Source organism: Schistocerca americana, chromosome 4 (genome assembly GCF_021461395.2).
Source record: "Schistocerca americana isolate TAMUIC-IGC-003095 chromosome 4, iqSchAmer2.1, whole genome shotgun sequence".
NCBI classification, from domain to species: domain Eukaryota; kingdom Metazoa; phylum Arthropoda; class Insecta; order Orthoptera; family Acrididae; genus Schistocerca; species Schistocerca americana.
Genome location: NC_060122.1, coordinates 539,929,966 through 539,949,129, shown reverse-complemented (window position 1 = coordinate 539,949,129; position 19,164 = coordinate 539,929,966). Strand labels below are relative to the sequence as shown.

The 19,164-nt window shown below is 38.4% G+C and overlaps 1 protein-coding gene across 2 annotated transcripts in view; it reads right to left on the bottom strand.

The window, feature by feature from the left end:
* The window catches only part of LOC124612451 (DENN domain-containing protein 1A-like), a 292,617-nt gene that overhangs the window by 124,891 nt on the left and 148,562 nt on the right, over positions 1–19,164 (bottom strand). For both annotated transcript variants that reach the window (XM_047140674.1, XM_047140675.1), the window contains exon 8: positions 8,613–8,840. In XM_047140674.1, coding sequence (XP_046996630.1) covers positions 8,613–8,840 — 228 coding nt within the window. The remainder of the gene's footprint in view (positions 1–8,612; positions 8,841–19,164) is intronic.

The window sequence follows — 19,164 nt, the reverse complement described above, 5'->3', positions numbered from 1 at the left end:
AGGAAGGAAAGAAGGAAGATTAGACTTTGATGTCCTGTTGACAAAAGGACATTACAGATGGACCACATGCTCGGATCAGGGAAGGAAATCGGCTGTGCCCTTTTGAAAGAGCAGCATTTGCTGTAAGTGATTTAGGGAAATCATGGAGAATCTAAATCTGGATGCCTGGATGGGAATTTGAGCCACTGCCATCTGAATAGGAGTCTAGTGTGCTAAACACTGTGCCATCTTGCTTGGTTAGCAGCTCTGAAGCCAGCAACCATAGGGAGGTTAAAATGGTCAAATCTGTGGATCTTCAGAGGAAGATCAATGGCAGGATACAATTATATCCAGAAGTTCAAGCAATTCACATCTATAGGTACCATTATACAAGCTAGATATGGATCATGTCTATGAGATATCTTGTTTAGAAAATCAACACAATTCTGCATAGCATACTGAATCTGACTTTGGCATATATTCCATGAGTTTTTGCCAATTCCAATTGACTGGTGCAAGTTGAATATGTGTGTACACTTTGGAAAAACATTTTATAATGTGGCAGAAGTTTATTACCTTTTATTCATATATAATCAGTTTCATAGGAAGAAACTGCAGTTGAGTGGTATATTTTCTGCCTTGAGAAAAAATAAATATGAAATTCTTGAATGAAGGGGGATGGTGAGGTTAAACACACAGGAATGTGGAGAGACAGTGGACACAAAAAACATATATGATGCTGGGTGGAAATTGAATTATTGCAGTTACAAGAAGCAAGTAGAGCCAGTGAATCTGCCATATGACAAATCTATCTAAATAATCAATGCCAAGAGCTATGCTCGAGAGAAAAACAAAAGAAAACATTTTCTCTTGGCACAGCTTGCTGCATTGGTGGGATAAGAAACTGAACATGGATAGGATTAGTAATGCCATAACAACCCAATCCATTTCTATCTCTATGGCATGGAAGGAAGCAACATTTCTAGTTTAAAGGAGGTCATAGGTCATAGAGTGAACATATCATCTGACGACAAAATTCTTGAGAAAAAATGACTACATACCATGATGAATTTATAAATGCCTGAGGAATGTGTACACCGATGCTTCTACATTGCATTAATCTGTGATACAATGTGCAAAATTTTTTAAGCTCTGCTGGGAACTTATTGACCATATAGAAGAAGTGAAGCCATCAACTTTTCAGTCAACATCCGTATACAAGATATTAAGGTTATATGTGATTTCTTAAAAAGAATTTTTCCTGGCATCAACCATGGATATTCATTGATAAAACCTAGTAAACGCACGATGGTTGTCCAAGCTGTTCTACCTAATCCATTGTGTTGGGTATAAAATGCTCCTTAAAACTCCATTGGGGAAAGATGTTATACTACGAGCTACTGTCCAAAACAGATTAAATGGAACAGAGCTGCATAGTTGACTTCCTAAACAGAAGGAATTTGTGCTGTTGTATTTTTAGAAACTAAAGTACAATACACTTATTTAGATTTGTTGTCCACTGTACCCATCAAAAGAGTTATAAACTGAATACATGAAGTTAAAAAAAGGGTAGGTGAACACATTAAAAAGTTATAAACAAATAAATAGAAGGTCAAGAGTGCCAATCTATCAGCAGGTCACCTACTGTGATTTTAAAAATCCTATGCCTACTCCAACAGGGTGTATACGTGGACAAGGAAAAAAAAATCCCGGATCTCCCAGTTAAAAATATACTTTCTCCCGGGTGAAAATACACTTTTTTCGTGTTAAGTGAGAGTATATTTTCCCTCAGAACTGTAAAAATTTGTCAGTCATTTGAATGGTTATGGTTTTATACAGCGGCTTATAATTTCCCGGAACTTTATAAAACGAAACACAGGGGAAAAAAAACATGTTTTGGAATGTTCTTCGATGTGCAGCAAAATGTATGCTGCGTAAGTATTACGAATGTATAAATTCACATTCCACCGAACACCGCATGTTACTTTCCGAAGAACTGAAATCGAGATTGCGATGCGCGTTTGTGAGTCAGTCATAGCTCATGTCACATGATCTCGCCAGCCGATGACAGCGGATATGCAGAGCATAGGACACTTGATGTAGTCAGCCAATAGCAACATCACTGTTAAGTAGCACAAACACACGATCAGGAAAAGTTTATCGTTTAAATTAATATACATAGTGTTGCTACAAGAAAACAAAGCTTTCATATGCAATATTTCTCTCTAAGATTAATAAGCTACAAGAGAAGCTAAGCTTTCACATAAAATGTTGATTTTTTTGCGCGTTTCACACTTTAAGATACATCACACAAATTTGCCAGTAAAATGTTTAATACCGCCATAAATCTCTGATCTTCTGGGCTCGAAATTCTTCTGAATGGCTTGTCATCAAAGAGTTGACTTTTAAATGAGAGTCAAATGCTCTGTGATTTAAGAAATTCATCGTTCATTCTCGCACATAGTTCATCTTGCGTAAAAGGAAATTTACTTCGAAAATAATGCTTTTCAAACCACAAACCGCAATATTTTCTCGCGATCTGTTAGAAATAGATTTGTTCCATCAGTTGCCAGAGAGAGCGAGATAAGAGGTGCCACCGCACTTGCACAGCTACGATGACGTAGGAAGCCCGTATGTTCCTATGTGTAAAACATTAAAAGATCTAAAATTATGTCATAAAAGAAACAAGACATCAGAGGATACTCTAAGAGCGTTGGAATTTCGTGACCATACTGAAATGAATAATTCGCCTTAAAGTGCACATTCGTATATCCGGATTCCCAACAAAGTAGACCTTGATCTGATATCAAGCTTTTCAGTGTAGTTTCCGAGATGTAAATTTTCTTGGAGTACCAGTACTGTAATATCTCATGTTTGGTTCTTTATTATGGCACAATGCCATACGTGCTAGAAGATGAAAACGTGCACTTGAAATGCAGCTAACAGTTGAAACTAGCCAATAGTGTGGAATTAAACACTTTGTTTCAAATAAATTGTTTGTCTCAGCGGAGATGATAAATAAAAGTCGAATTTCTTTAGCAAAGCGACAAAAATAACTTCATTGTTCTGCAAGGCAATTAATGCTTGACTATAAGAAAGGTGGAAATAAAATAAAATCTGAAACTAATAATATATTTTAGCCCTCCGTAATTTTGTGAATGTATGTATTCACTTGATAGCTCCCAGCCACAGAAATCACTAAATGTAAACACGGATCACGTGGAGACTGCATCCTGCCCCCTCCCCCCCACATAACTCAGATTGCTCTGCGCAACAGCCCCGGATCTACGATATAGGACATTAAAAATTAAAAAAAAAAAGACTTTTCAAAAATATGTTTATTTTGCAACGCACATCTTTCTGAAGAGTCTGATGCATGAAACATATGACTTCGAGCAAATGTAAGAAGTGTTATTTGGTCTTAAGTGTGCAAAGTGCAGTGCCACTCTTCTTGACATAGCATTCTTCTACCGCACGTCACTGTATTTCACAATGTAGAACTCAAATGTGTACATTTTGTAGTGGATGCCATCAAACTATATTCAGGATAGCGGAAATTAAAACGTCCTGTGGTGCCTCTCCTGCTTCCAGTCGGCCAGTTTGACATCCCGCCCCTCTTCTATATTTAAAAAACCTCTCGCAATTAATACTGCATGGGATTATTTGTAACTGGAAGAACAATAATTCTTCAGAAAATTTGGACTCTTTATTGCCTATTAGCTAATAACTTACTGTTCTCTGTGACATAAAATTAAATATAGGATACATAAAACCAGTACAGACAAGAGGCAAGCAAAACAGTATGCATTTATTCAGTCCCTAGCTCCTAGCATTTTTTTTTTTTTTTTGTCTAATGTTGCTGCAGCTTTACATGGCCTGCTTTCCTTTCTGCGAAAGAATCTATTACCCCATCAAAATTCGTCAAACGTTTTGCTACATGAAAAATCGAAATATCGTTGTCTGATACTGAAAAAACCGTTAAAACAAATTGTACCCAAGGCTGGTGTGGTTTCTCAATCTGATTACGTCTATTTTGTCACTGTCTACTAGATAAAAGAAAATAGGCCTTTCTAATACTGCAGCAATTTTAACACAAGCCAAATAAGTGAGACTATTTGCGTAATAATGCTCACGCTTAGAATACGACACAATATAATTCGCGAAGTACCAATATGAAGTGCCAATTTAGCAAGCAAAAAGGTTTATGTTAGGAAATAGTTTCACATTTCATTCATATGCTCCAGTTTCTCAAGTATGAGATCGAAAAGTAGTAGTACGAAATTTTTGTATAAATTCGGAATTGTCATATTCTTACATAATTTGTATGATGTCCCTGTTTCTTCTCCTTCCTCATTCTAACAATCTTCTCATCACTAATTCTGTAACTATTCCTACCACTGACAAAACTCATTCTCCGGTTAACTCTACTAACCCTGACAGAATTACCGATTTAGTTATCCAGCGCGATTATTCTCCGGTTAGGCGTCATTACGTGTTCGTACTACGAGTTTTCCGCGCTACTCCCAGAATAGAACTAAGGCAGCTGCTACAGGGGTCTGTACAACTGGCCGCTACTAGTGTAGTGGTCTGGCCAAAAATTTTCTTTAAGAATTTCATTTTCTTGGATGCACGTAATCTTTCATACCTGTTATTCCTGTTAGGAGTTTATTTCCACTCTGGTAGTCTGAATCCTGGATTTCGCTGGTAATTATAACAACGCTCATCATTTGCAAACCCAGTCAATCACATAAACAAACAGCGATTGACATTCACCCATTCGGCTTTATTCCGGTTCGCTCGAATAACCCCGTCCCCTCCTGTCTGCAAGACAGTTTATCACTAGATGGATTCCCTGGCAGAGACTTCACGTACACTATGCACGCATTCAAATATCAACTTCTAATTCATTCAGAAATCAACTTGGAATGTGTTCAAAAACCAATAGGGATGCGTTTCGAAATCATCTAAACTATCGATAGACCAACATGCGCTAGATGCTAGGCGCTTTGTGAAACAAGGTTTTTCTCCTCAAGAATATGAAATCTCCACCAGTTGATGGCTTCAGTTTTGGGCAGCATGTGTTACTGGAGTCTGTAACTATAGTCATCTCACTGATAAGAGGTTTGGCAATAAGAGGAATGTATTGTTCATGTATTACCCATTACATAGTTTTACTGACAAAGTGCTCACAAGGAAGTTCAGTGATCATTTTCAAGGTACTCGTCCTTATCCTACAAATAACAGCCCTCTTTATTGTCCTTTACAGTATCTATAATTTCCATTTTTCTTCCACCGTCACATTTAGTAGACAATATTTTGCCACTAACTCTTGCTCGTACAGTAGTTCCAGAAACTGCTACTAGTTTCGCAACTTCAATGTAAAAATAGGGAACTACATCAATAAACTGCCATCAAAATCTTTTAAATGACAAGCTAAATTACAGTTATACTTTTTCTTCTATGTAAACATTGCTGAATGTAAGCTTACCGTTAAAATTAATATTATGTGCCAATTTCAACAAGCACAAAATTCGCTGATTTGGCACACTTGGTACATGTCATAAGAGCAAGAGATCTAATAGTAATTTCAAAATAAATATCCTTATAGACCATATCCCCACTCTCACTGAAAGTATTTTCATGAGACTGCGTGTTCAACATTTTTGAACTCTGTTAGAACTTGCACCCACGGTCCTCAGTTTTAGTGTAAGCACTGTCATGGAGTAATTATTTTGGTGTGACTTTTGCAACTGAATTAATGTAACTGTTTAAATAAAATGATTTCCAGTTTCCTAAAAATTACTTACAGCAACCAAATGACAGACATTTTTATAAAATGGTGGAATGATAAGCTCATTAAAATAAAGCTTAATAAGTAAAATTATGAAAGTAAATTTGTTTCTCAACAAAATCTCCATTGAGGTCAATGTATCAGGTCCAATGAGATCTTAGATATTTAATTCCCTCATAAAGAAATTTATTTCAAACTCCACACAATACTCAGTTATTACAGTGCTCTTCATTTGGGGAACTCTTCTTCCCTTTAAGCTAGTTTTTGAGGTTACGAAATAGAAGAAGTTATATGGGTCAAATATGAAGAATAGTGAAGGTGGCAAACTGTTTTGAAAGTAATAATGGCCTTTTATTATTTCAATGGGCAACATGTAAGGAGGTACATTTTCCCTATGTAAGGGCACCTTTTTATGTTCTAATTTTGGTTGCTTTTGCTTCAACTTCTATAAAAATGGTCCAATAATGTTAATGACAGTCACTATTTTACCCTTTCTCTGTATAGATAATTTTAATAATTTTAATGTGCCCCAGCAACAGTCCCCATCATTTATTTTGTTGACAAAGCAACTTTCACATATTTTAGAGCACTCTAACTTTGAAACCAAACCATTGCCACCACACCATTATAACCAGAAGGCATTCTGATTATTCTTAAACTTCTGCTAAATAATTTTTAAATCATCATGTTCAGGAATTTTTTGTTCACCCATGTTAAGCACCATTAAGCATTCAATATCTCCATATACAAAACTTCATTTAATATATTATGTGCTTCCCTACCCCCTACCCAAATCCACCACCTCAGACAACCAATTTAAATAATTGAGAATCAATAATTTAAATGTATGATGTGTAGGGTGAGTACGTTGAGGATATCTTTCAGCATGTAAGTCTCTAGCTCTCTCTGAATTTGGTTGGCATTCTCCATAAATGAGAAGCATATCGACTTGTTCTTCAAAGCAATACATCATTCACATTTGCCTGATTCGACGATACTAGTCGTACCATTCCTATCAGTGTTGTATCGCAAATCTGTCATATGGTGTTTACATGTCAATTGCACGTTAGATGTATACGCCATATTTGGTGAATATTTACTATTCACACAATATACGAGAGAGAAATGTCAGAGCAAATACTTTGATAACTGCCAATGTAATAAGGAATACCACTCAATCCATGATAAGAAGGTTGCAGTACTGCATTGATGCCAATGGTCATCACTTCTAACACATTTTGTAAATGGGCATTCATGCTACCTTTGTGCCTTTCATTGACCTTCAAAGACCTCACTGTTACACATCATCGGATTCATCTCGATAGCCGCTATCAGAAAATAAGTACAAAACTACAGCATCCCAGTTAAAAAAACAAAGTTGACCTTCATATCTCTAAAGCGACCCCACCTAGCAACAAAAAACCAATGTCATATTATGGCCCCCGCTGTCCCATGCATCTTTTGTCCCACACACTTTTCAGCTCCTATCATTCTTCCAGAGTTATTCTTGGTGGCAATATTTAGTGACTCATCCTGTATAATGGAGTTTTGTCAAACTTTCATAGCCTAATGAACAGCAGGAAATTGACTTTTTGGGGTATCAAACTGACCAGCAGGAAGTCTAGTTTTGTAGAAAAATATTTAACTGATTGAAATTACTCAGATTAATTAAGAAAAATATAATCAGTTATTTGAGGAAAATTACATAATAGACATCAGCAAACAGAGATTTAGTCACTTGAAAGTGATCAGGTTCATTATAAAAAACTTAATTTGTAAATTGAGGGAAAATTTAAATATTTCATGAACAGCTGCCGCTAACTGTGTAAATGAAGTTTCAAAAGTTCATCTCTTCAAGGCATAACTGTTTTGCACAGAAAAGTTACATTGGTGTAGGAACTGTGTAATTCTTTCTTTCATGTTGTGACAATAAAATAAAATATCAAATCGCAACATAAATTAAAATTGCTCAGCTTTCTTTTGATTTATAAACTCTTAACAATAAGAGAATCCTTATTGATATTTGAATATATTTCATGCTTTCTGAACGAAACACAAAAAATTGAAATAATGATGAAATATTTTGTGAAATGATTTGTCTAAAACTAAGCAATAAGATAGATTAGAGAAACATCCGACACATTTCATTTCCTGCCACGATACTAAGCATCATTCAAAGGTGCGTCAAATCTTTCTCTAATCTATTTACTTCTTATGTTTAGACAAATCACTTTTTTTGCGTATTTATCTGTGTCATGGTTTCTATATTTTGATTAAAAAGGTGGTCTGATTTGTATTTTCATGTTAAGTCTGCAACCATTTCCTTTTCTAAACTATCGGAGTTTCAGCTCTTGTCTTTCACAATTTTGTGATCTAGTTACCGCATTATTTGATCTGTGTATTTTCTATTGTGAACTGAATAACAGCATATGGAAAAAAAAAAATAATAATAATAACTTGTCACTGTCTACATGCTGTGCATTATAAAACTTAACACTTCACAATACCAGTCCGAACAACATTGATACAAACTTCCAGGCAGATTAAAACTGTGTGCCCGACCGAGATTCGAACTCGGGACCTTTGCCTTTCGCGGGCAAGTGCTCTACCATCTGAGCTACCGAAGCACGACTCACGCCCGGTACTCACAGTTTTACTTCTGCCAGTGCCGCAAAAGGCAAAGGTCCCGAGTTCGAGTCTCGGTCGGGCACACAGTTTTAATCTGCCTGGAAGTTTCATATCAGCGCACACTCCGCTGCAGAGTGAAAATCTCATTCTGGGAACATTGATACAACTGATATTCACGAGCAAAAATTGTTGACTTATAAAAAATCTTTAATACCTGCTGAAATATCTGAAGCTGTAACATCTTCCTCAAAAATGGTTGCATACTCATTGGCCGAGACTCAATAAATGCTTCAGGATCAAATGTTATCTTCTGGCCTTGCTGAAACTTTAATGCATCTCTATAGCCACCGATTAACTGGACAAGAGCTTTTAAGAACGCTCGAGACACACCATCACCCAACAGAGCAGCTCGGTTTCGTAGTTGCCTCTTTAAAGAATTTACCTGGAACAAAAAAATTCAGTTAATAGCTGTCTTCACATTTAAAATAAAATTACTTCGACATGAATTTTACTTCAAATTCAAAATAAATATTTCCGTACATTAATTACTGCCAACATACTTTCAAAGAACTGCTGATCCTTTATTTGATTTAAATTACAAAGAATAAGACTAAGTTCTCACTGAGACAGAAATATGTAGTGTAAGCTACAAATTAATGTTCTGCTGTAAATCAGTGTTTAGACTGCTGAGCCACACTGGATTTTTAATTAGAGTGACGTACAAGGCAACAAAATCGTTTTATGTAAGGCGGATTTCCAAGTGCAGAAACAATGAACAAGACCCATGAGCAAGTATATTAATTTCCAGCCAAACTTGAAGGATAGTAGGTTGCCTGATGTGGACTTCCTTGAGTCTGAGAGATTGCAGCTGCTGACAATCATATTAGTATGTGAGGAGATTACACAGCTCTTTTTTATGCTAAGTAGCTAATTGCTTGAATTCACTGCCATCCTTGTTGATGAAGTGAGGCTGTTAAATATGGGCTCTAAAATAGCAAGAGCTTTACATTACAAAGGATAGTGGAGTTTCCATGATTGACAACCAACTCAGTGAATTACAATAGCTTCCTACACTGCAGCTGTAAAAAAAACTGGCTTTAGCCTTTCAAAGGATCTATTCCAGCAGCCATCTTAAGCTATTTAGGGAAATCAACAAAAACCTATATCTAGGTAGACTGTCAGATTTGAGCTGCCATCATCCCATGAATGAGTCCTATACCTCAACCACTGCATCAACACTCTCAGTAACTACAGCTGCACGAGACACTGGTATTGAGGCAAAGTGCTGACATGACAATTATTCTTGCCATTACATCATTGTGGAGTAAGTAGAAAGAAACACGATGTGGGATATATACTACATGAGACAGCACTCTCAGGACAGATGGTTAGTTTAATATTTCACTACAAAAGAAGTCATTACAGATTGGGTAAGAAAGCACATTGGGAAAGGATTGGGAATGAAGCATATGTATAACTTGGCAAGGTTGGGAAAAAAGTCAATATTTTTGGGTAAGAATAATGATACAGGATATCGATTTATAAAAGATTTTCAAAGCTTGAGAGGTCACAGGAATGTAGAAAACTTACAATAATAATTACGAACACCTCACAGTAACAAGCATTGCTCTCCTATATGAACTTTGGTTTATTTGCCCACAGTTATTTCTGAAACATAAAGAAGGAAGGTAAGGATTTTCTGTACTTATGATGCCATTATAACTGGTGCACAAATCCAGATTTGACGAAAACAGTGCAGGGAATCAGTTGTGTAATCTCCAAGGGAGCTATCCCAGCATTCACCTTCAATGATTTAGGGAAACATGGGAAAACCTAAATCTAGATGGTTAGACTGATATTTGAACCCCATTCCACTCAAAGTATAATGACTTCCTGCTAATAAGTTCAGCACTTCTTCACATAGCTCCCAAATCTAAACATTTTATTGACACTGAACTATTTTAAAAGTGATATAGTTTCCTATTATTAAGTTATTTAATAAAATGTGGTCTCTTATTTCAATTCAAGGTTCTTTAAATAACCTAAACATATAACTAAATATTTATTATAATTCTTATTCGTGCTTTTCCCGTGAGGCAAACGTATTGTAGGAAGATATGATTGTATCTGAGCGAGCCGACAGAAAACTGAAAGCTATACTATTAATTTTTATGTGCCTCAATTTTTTTGTTTTCACCAATCTCTCTCTGTCAGTTTTTTGAGCTGACATGATAAAGTTGTATGTACTAGCACTCCCCCAATAGTGTGTTGATTAGAAATTATAATGTGCGGAACCAACACATTTTCATCCTCCTAGTGAGCTATATCCTAATCTCCATACCCCAATGTGATGAGGACTTGCATTTTAAACTTTACCTTTTCAGAGAAGAAGTCAACACTAAGAGAGAACAGCTGATACAGCCACACCGACACTGTTATACATCTTTGGGGAGCAAGGCAAATATCAAGCTGTACACCAAAATCCATATGACAAGGGCCTCCCATCAGGTAGACCGCTCGCCTGGTGCAAGTCTTTTGATTTGACCTCACTTTGGCGACTTGTGCGTCGATGGGGATGAAATGATGATGATTAGGACAACACAACACCCAGTCCCTGAGTGAAGAAAATCTCCGACCCAGCTGGGAATCTAACCCGGGCCCTTAGGATTGACAGTCTGTCGCGCTGACCACTCAGCTACTGGGGGGCGGACAGTGTTTTAATAATTTAAATAATTATATAATTTTCAAATTTTCTATTATACTTATTGCTGTCTTTCTCTATTTCATGAATGGGATATTATATTATTGCAACGACGATGGAAATCACATGATGTTCAAAAGATTAAACACAATCAATTACAGAATTAATTCCGCAAGGAGGGAAAAAGCCAATGAAAGATAGGAAAATTCATGATCCACTGCATGCATGACTGCGCTTAGTAACATCTCTGCCAACAGTGATCGTATTACCTTTCCTCATCCAATTCCCAGATTGAAGTGTTCTCTTAAAATACATAGACATTTGGATGGAAAATTAATTTTAGGGAGAGAAATGTGTGCATACAATTGAGTTAAGCTGACAATGTATTTTGATACATGTTAGAGAGGCATCACTGAATAAGTTTCGTAGTGGAACCTTCATTGTTACAAACAGAATATTTCACATTTTCAAAAGTATTCATTATTTTGTCATTTTGTAAAAATCATCAAAAAATGAGTATACAAGATAGGCACATTGTTGCCAGTCCACTGCTGGATAGCCAGGCACAAGATGTGCTGACATGGACATAGCAACACATGAAATCGAAACTGCAAATCTTGTTTGCAGTGACAATGAACAATTACATTTTTCAATTAACAAGGACACAGATTATAGTATCATCATCATCTGAAATGATACGATGACAGGAAATGAGACAGGGTCATAATTTTCTCCAGGGAGTATTTTTTTCCCTGATGAAAATGTAATGCGCGACAGAATGGGCTCATTAAGTCATTCTTTGCCTGCCACACTTAGGCAATGCAAATGTGATTGGACAGGGTGCATTGCACACACACCAGAAACCCTGATCATGATGCAAATGTTATAAAAGTTATTTAAAAAAGCTTCAGTGATTTCAATGATACGTTTAAGAAAGAGCAAAAACAAACACTCAAAGTATTGACAAAACAATTGAATGATTTTTCAAAACAACAAAGAGAAAAATTTAATGATTTTTACAAAATAATAGATAGATACACAAATGGAATTACTTGAACAGCAACAGCAAACTCTTGATGCTTTCAGAAACAACAAAACACAACAGTTCAATGACTTGGCCGAAGATTTGCATGCTGATCTTTCAAATGAATTATCAGATACACTTTTTAAATATGTGGAAAGATCTAAAAATACAGCTGCTCATTGATTTGTCACAAGATATAAATAATTTAACCCATAAAGTGTAACCAGTAGTGTAGACACAAGAACAGTTCTCAGAAGATACGCTTTGCGGTAGGTTATACAAGGGGTGACATCTTGCTGTGGAGCCACTAACATAGCGGAAAAATGTCACACCCATGATCAATTTGAAAGGGCATTCTTAGACAAGTTCTGGTCCATCGCAGTACAAGACAGACTGAGGCGCAGAGTATTTAGCAATGCGCCATTCAGCAGTAAACACAGAGGGCTCGGGACATACTTCAAGAAGTATCTAAATAATACCCATTACTGGACAAACCCAATATTACATGTAGATATACTTAAAATTTGGAAAAGCCGGCTACGGGCTAATGTATGTGAGAAATTAATAACCACTCCTGAGCATGGTACAGAGAATTTCCTTTCAGTTCTTGATTCCATTGATCTTATCTACAAAGAGAGACAAGTGCAACCACAAAATGACTGTGCCCAGGCAGATACCATATGAACTAATGAACAATACAGCGGGAATGGCAATAACAACCAATGTGGTTGGCAGTCAAATTTCTCTCAAAGCAATATCGACAGGAACAAATTTGGTAACAGAAACAAACAAAAATTCAAGTAAGGATATAAAATTAACCAAAGACAGAATTTCAATCGGACAGGATTTCCATCGGACAGGATTTAATGGCCAGAGAGGTTACAGTCAGCAAGCGAACAATGCGCTGCCAACCAGGAGCAATGACATGCAGACGGCAACTGGCAAGAGCTGAACGTAACTCGGCAACAAAATAATCTGCAGCCGCCTGACTATAATCTGTACAATCAAAATTACATTTCAAATAGCACCCAGGGACAACAAAATTTCGAATAAAGAGCAGTGCAAGAAACTAACTGGCAAAACCAGGCACATAATGTGCATATAGTTGAGTTTACCCCCAACAAGGTGGTCAGTACTCAGTGTAATTCAGAACACACTAACCAGTCTTGATAGTCCCCCATTCAATGAACAGTAACAGGGGTGTGGGTATGGAACTCTTTAACAACTGTTTTCTTAGATATTATAAATGTGATGATATCAAAGCCAACCTGTGACAAGAAGATATTACTAATTGTTTAGATGAAAATGAAGACATAGTACAGACAGTAATCTATGCACAAATATGTGATTTAATGGTACCCATACTACTGGACACTGGAGCTACCACGAAATTAATTTCACAGGGTCTGTTTGATCAGTTACAAAAATGAGGACACCTACTGACACTTCCAGTCCAAAATTGTAAAATCCAAACAGATGTAGGAGGTAAGTCTAAAGGCATAAATTTGCAGGCAAGGATTCCTACTCAAATTAATAGCTTCCCTATACAATGCACTTTACTAGTAGTACACTGCCTTATCAGCCTGGACACTTTTAGGAAGTATCAACTACATATTGATGTTCGTAAGGGGAAGTGTCATTTCATTGCGAACAACCAACAATATTCAGTAGACTTAAATCAAACACCACAGGAAGAAAACTAAAACAGGCTGCTGACGTTCAAATAAAATTCTTCTATTCGACTGTCATGTTTGTAAACACACAGGGAATTGAGCAATCACAGAAAGAGAAAATAGGCCCCGAGATCATGCTCGGCAGGGTAAATGAGTCAGTGCGCCTTATGGAAGAACAAAAGGAAGAGCTGTAGGAGTTTTAATACCTTATGTACATGTTTTTGAGCAATGTACTGGCATAATCAACAGATACAAATACAAAATGGAGGTGTACCCATACGAAACCTTCTGCTTTTCATCTACCCCAATCCATGGGCCAAGGAGGAGGCTTTGAGGAAAGAGATAATAGAATGTTCAACTGGGAAATAATACAACCATCCTTTATATATTGCAGCCCCATTTTGGCCATTAGCAAATCAAATGGTAGGCTCCGCCTCATGCTTGACACATGAGGAATAAATAAAATTATTGTGCCTGTCATGATGCGGTCTCACAACCTGGAAGAACAACTTCTGAAGTTTCATAACATTAAATACCTCACCGTAATAGATCTGGGAGCCTAGTCCTGGCAAATTGCACTACAAGAAGATAATTTTAAGTACACTGCCTATGAATGTGGGGGCAGACACTATGAGTTCTGTGTTCTCTCTTTTGGTTTAAGTGTCAGTGTAGGCATATTTATTTCTACTTTCGATTGAATCTTAGGACCTGAACTGTTAAGTAGTCACTGTGTATGTTGATGGTTTACTGGATACTAAGCCAGATGGTCAGAACACTTAAGCCTCTTGGCTCAAGTCTAATATAGGTTTTCAGAAAACAGAGTCACAGCCAACCTAATGAAGTCACATTTTGGTAAGGAAATCTTTAAATTCCTTGGACACACAAGACATACTTCCAGACCCTAAAAAGCTCGGTGCTATCAGACCCTGCCCTGTACCTCAAAATAAGAAGCAGTTGAAGGCATATCTTGGTTTAGTATCTTTCTTCAGAAAATTATACCACAGCAGCTTTTAAACAGTAATGCTCTATTGAATCTTCTGCAGAAGAACCACCCCCCAGTTATGTACCAAGCAATGCCACACTGACTTTCACAACATTAAAGCTGCACGTTGGAATGCCAACATCTTACATCATCCTGACATGACCCAGGATTTTTGTCTGTGTACACATACATCTTCTCAACGCCTGGGCGCTTGTTTACTCCAAACCACTGGCACGAATGGGGAGCCCCAAGGCAATGAGTTTCGCTAGTAGGACCCTATATGAAGCTGAACAAGCATATTCTGTGACCGAATTGGAAGCTCTTACACTAATAAGGGCATTCAGAAAGTTCAAATATTACCTGTGGGGAAAGCATACCAAGATATATTGTGACCATCAGTCTTTGTCCATTCTTCTCACTTGTAAACTCTAACACAGGAGGATCGCTAGGTGGCATTTGTATTTACAGGACTTTGATTTTGAAATTGTGTATATCAAATGTAATCAAAACATAATTGCTGATGTCTTATGGAGGGTTCCACAGGTCTAGACAAATTCTTGGAATTTGTGGAGAACAAATCAGAAAGATTTGATGAAAGATAAAACAAAACAGACACATTATGTTAGGATGTGTAGAAGCATGGAGCAACTACAGCGGAAGGATCTCAGATGGCAAAAGGTAAGGCTAAAACTGCTGCAGAACAATGACAGGCTGAAACAATTTTTTATGATTTACCAAGGTATATTGTTTCACTGACACCACCCAGAGCAGAACCAGTGGTATGTTTGTTTACCAAAGGATCATGTTAATGACTTTATATGACACACGATGTTTGGGGACACTATGGTGTCTCCAAATGCCTTATTAAGAAGAGCACTTACTCTTACTACCCAAATTTAAGATGAAAAGTTATGCAGGTAATAGAGGAATGTGTTGTGTATCAGAAGGCTAAGAATACAAATAAGTCAAAACTAATTGAACTACACTCAGTATTGCCAAAAAGACCCTTGGAGATAGTTTCCTTGGATGCAACTGTATCATAACCACAAGGGAAAGGATGTGTAAGATATGTTGTTGCTCTGTACAATGTTTTCTCCAAATACACTCCTGGAAATGGAAAAAAGAACACATTGACACCGGTGTGTCAGACCCACCATACTTGCTCCGGACACTGCGAGAGGGCTGTACAAGCAATGATCACACGCACGGCACAGCGGACACACCAGGAACCGCGGTATTAGCCGTCGAATGGCGCTAGCTGCGCAGCATTTGTGCACCGCCGCCATCAGTGTCAGCCAGTTTGCCGTGGCATACGGAGCTCCATCGCAGTCTTTAACACTGGTAGCATGCCGCGACAGCGTGGACGTGAACCGTATGTGCAGTTGACGGACTTTGAGCGAGGGTGTATAGTGGGCATGCGGGAGGCCGGGTGGACGTACCGCCGAATTGCTCAACACGTGGGGCGTGAGGTCTCCACAGTACATCGATGTTGTCGCCAGTGGTCGGCGGAAGGTGCACGTGCCCGTCGACCTGGGACCGGACCGCAGCGACGCACGGATGCACGCCAAGACCGTAGGATCCTACGCAGTGCCGTAGGGGACCGCACCACCACTTCCCAGCAAATTAGGGACACTGTTGCTCCTGGGGTATCGGCGAGGACCATTCGCAACCGTCTCCATGAAGCTGGGCTACGGTCCCGCACACCGTTAGGCCGTCTTCCGCTCACACCCCAACATTGTGCAGCCCGCCTCCAGTGGTGTCGCGACAGGCGTGAATGGAGGGACGAATGGAGACGTGTCGTCTTCAGCGATGAGAGTCGCTTCTGTCTTGGTGCCAATGATGGTCGTATGCGTGTTTGGCGCCGTGCAGGTGAGCGCCACAATCAGGACTGCATACGACCGAGGCACACAGAGCCAACACCCGGCATCATGGTGTGGGGAGCGATCTCCTACACTGGCCGTACACCACTGGTGATCGTCGAGGGGACACTGAATAGTGCACGGTACATCCAAACCATCATCGAACCCATCGTTCTACCATTCCTGGACCGGCAAGGGAACTTGCTGTTCCAACAGGACAATGCACGTCCGCATGTATCCCGTGCCACCCAACGTGCTCTAGAAGGTGTAAGTCAAGTACCCTGGCCAGCAAGATCTCCGGATCTGTCCCCCATTGAGCATGTTTGGGACTGGATGAAGCGTCGTCTCACGCGGTCTGCACGTACAGCACGAACGCTGGTCCAACTGAGGCGCCAGGTGGAAATGGCATGGCAAGCCGTTCCACAGGACTACATCCGGCATCTCTACGATCGTCTCCATGGGAGAATAGCAGCCTGCATTGCTGCGAAAGGTGGATATACACTGTACTAGTGCCGACATTGTGCATGCTCTGTTGCCTGTGTCTATGTGCCTGTGGTTCTGTCAGTGTGATCATGTGATGTATCTGACCCCAGGAATGTGTCAATAAAGTTTCCCCTTCCTGGGACAATGAATTCACGGTGTTCTTATTTCAATTTCCAGGAGTGTATGTCAAAATGTATATTGTATGGTCAGTGACTGTGAGCACAATAATTAGATGAATTGCAATGGTTTATCTACCCACAGCAGCCAAGCCAGAAATACGGATGACAGACAACATATCAAACTTTACAGGCAACCATTGGAAAGAGCTCATGAACACTCACAACATTAAACATATACTTGTTTCCAGGCTTCACCCAGAAACATGTCCCGTATAGAGCGTATTTAAGGAATTTAACAGATTTATCCAAACTTACACCCCTCACAAACACACAAAGTGGATCAAATACACTATCCGAATCCAGCAGGTCATTAATCTCCCACATAGCTCAACAGGCTTTACATCCAGGAATTGCTGTTTGACAAAAGGCAAGTAGACGTTTGAACAAAAATCCCTACCCAAGGTCCCTAGGAAGAAATTATCACATGAGGAGAAGATACATTAGCGTTGAACAAAAGGCAAAATACAGAAAACAACTGTATGACAAGAAATTAGGACCAACTGTGGAGTGACATGTGGGACAACAACTACTCAACAGGACTAATCCAAAATCAACCAAGTATGGTAAGTTGAGTCCCAAGTGGCAACTGCTGTACAAACGGCCATTTGTTATATCAAAAATTCTTCACCCAGGAACCTGTAAGTTAGTACACTTAACCAGTGGTAACGAAAAAGGGCTCTACACAAAAAAAAGATTTACATGAATTTATGCACTAAACATTAGACTCTGATCAAGCATGGCTTGGAGCAATGTATTTAAGTCTATATGAGATGTGACATACAGTCCACTTGAATATAATTATTACAACTGATGTTTAGTATTAAGGAAAGATTTTATTTTGCCTATTTCATGTGTGTGTTGCCTTATTAAGATGTAAGTTTTAATTATGTAAGATTTTCATTGTATGTTTACGAGCCAGAGAAGCTCAGGAAACATTACTCTCGCCGAGCATGAGAAATTATTTAATTTGATGCCGTACTGCGCTGATGCAGCACATGGAAGTGGCGAAGTGGAGTGATGACAGAACTGCGCATGCACAGTAGCTAGCTTTAAGGTTGACAACCTCCACGTATGCACACAGTGCAGATTAAGCCGCCAGATCACCAATGGACGATGATTGTAGCTTAGCAAAGAAACTTCAAGGAATCTACACTTACAGAAACTTTATAATATGGGTTGACTACTAAGGAAATAAAATGTCTATGCTACAGAACTAAACTAAGATTAAGAAATTAGGAAGAATTAAGTGAAGGAATACATATACAGGGGACGAAGTCAACACAATCTACAGAAAACTAGCTACACACTAAGATACTGTGTACAGGCTATTTGCATTTGTACAAGTGGCTACCTACATGAGGAATGAAGGATACAAACTAAGCCTTGAATATACTATGAGAGATGGGATTATGCAATGCCTACGACAATACTTTTATTTTCAGGTGCAAAAAGGTAAGTCAAAATGACAACCACAGTATAAATGTGCACTCTTACAGCTCATTAAAAAACTGATAAAGAATGAACCGCATAGTGATAGAAATTGAATATATAGATATTGAAAGTGTGCTCCATTAGAAGTGAGCGAGTAACTATGCACTTAATTTTAAGCTAGTATTTAAGTGTCCTTCCAGTATGCGATGCAGGGTCATAACCTGTGTAAAATAGGGAACACAATAGTTAGGTGTTTGGAACCAAAGCATAAGGGCCGCACCAAAAATAGATAATTATATGTGTAAGAATATGTACGAGTGTGTAAATGCGTGTAAGAAAAAGCTACAGTATGCCAGATGTATAAAAAGGCTGAACTTAGGTATTAGACTACCAAAGGAAAAGGGGTCAGACCAAGCACTACAAGTCCATGTGAC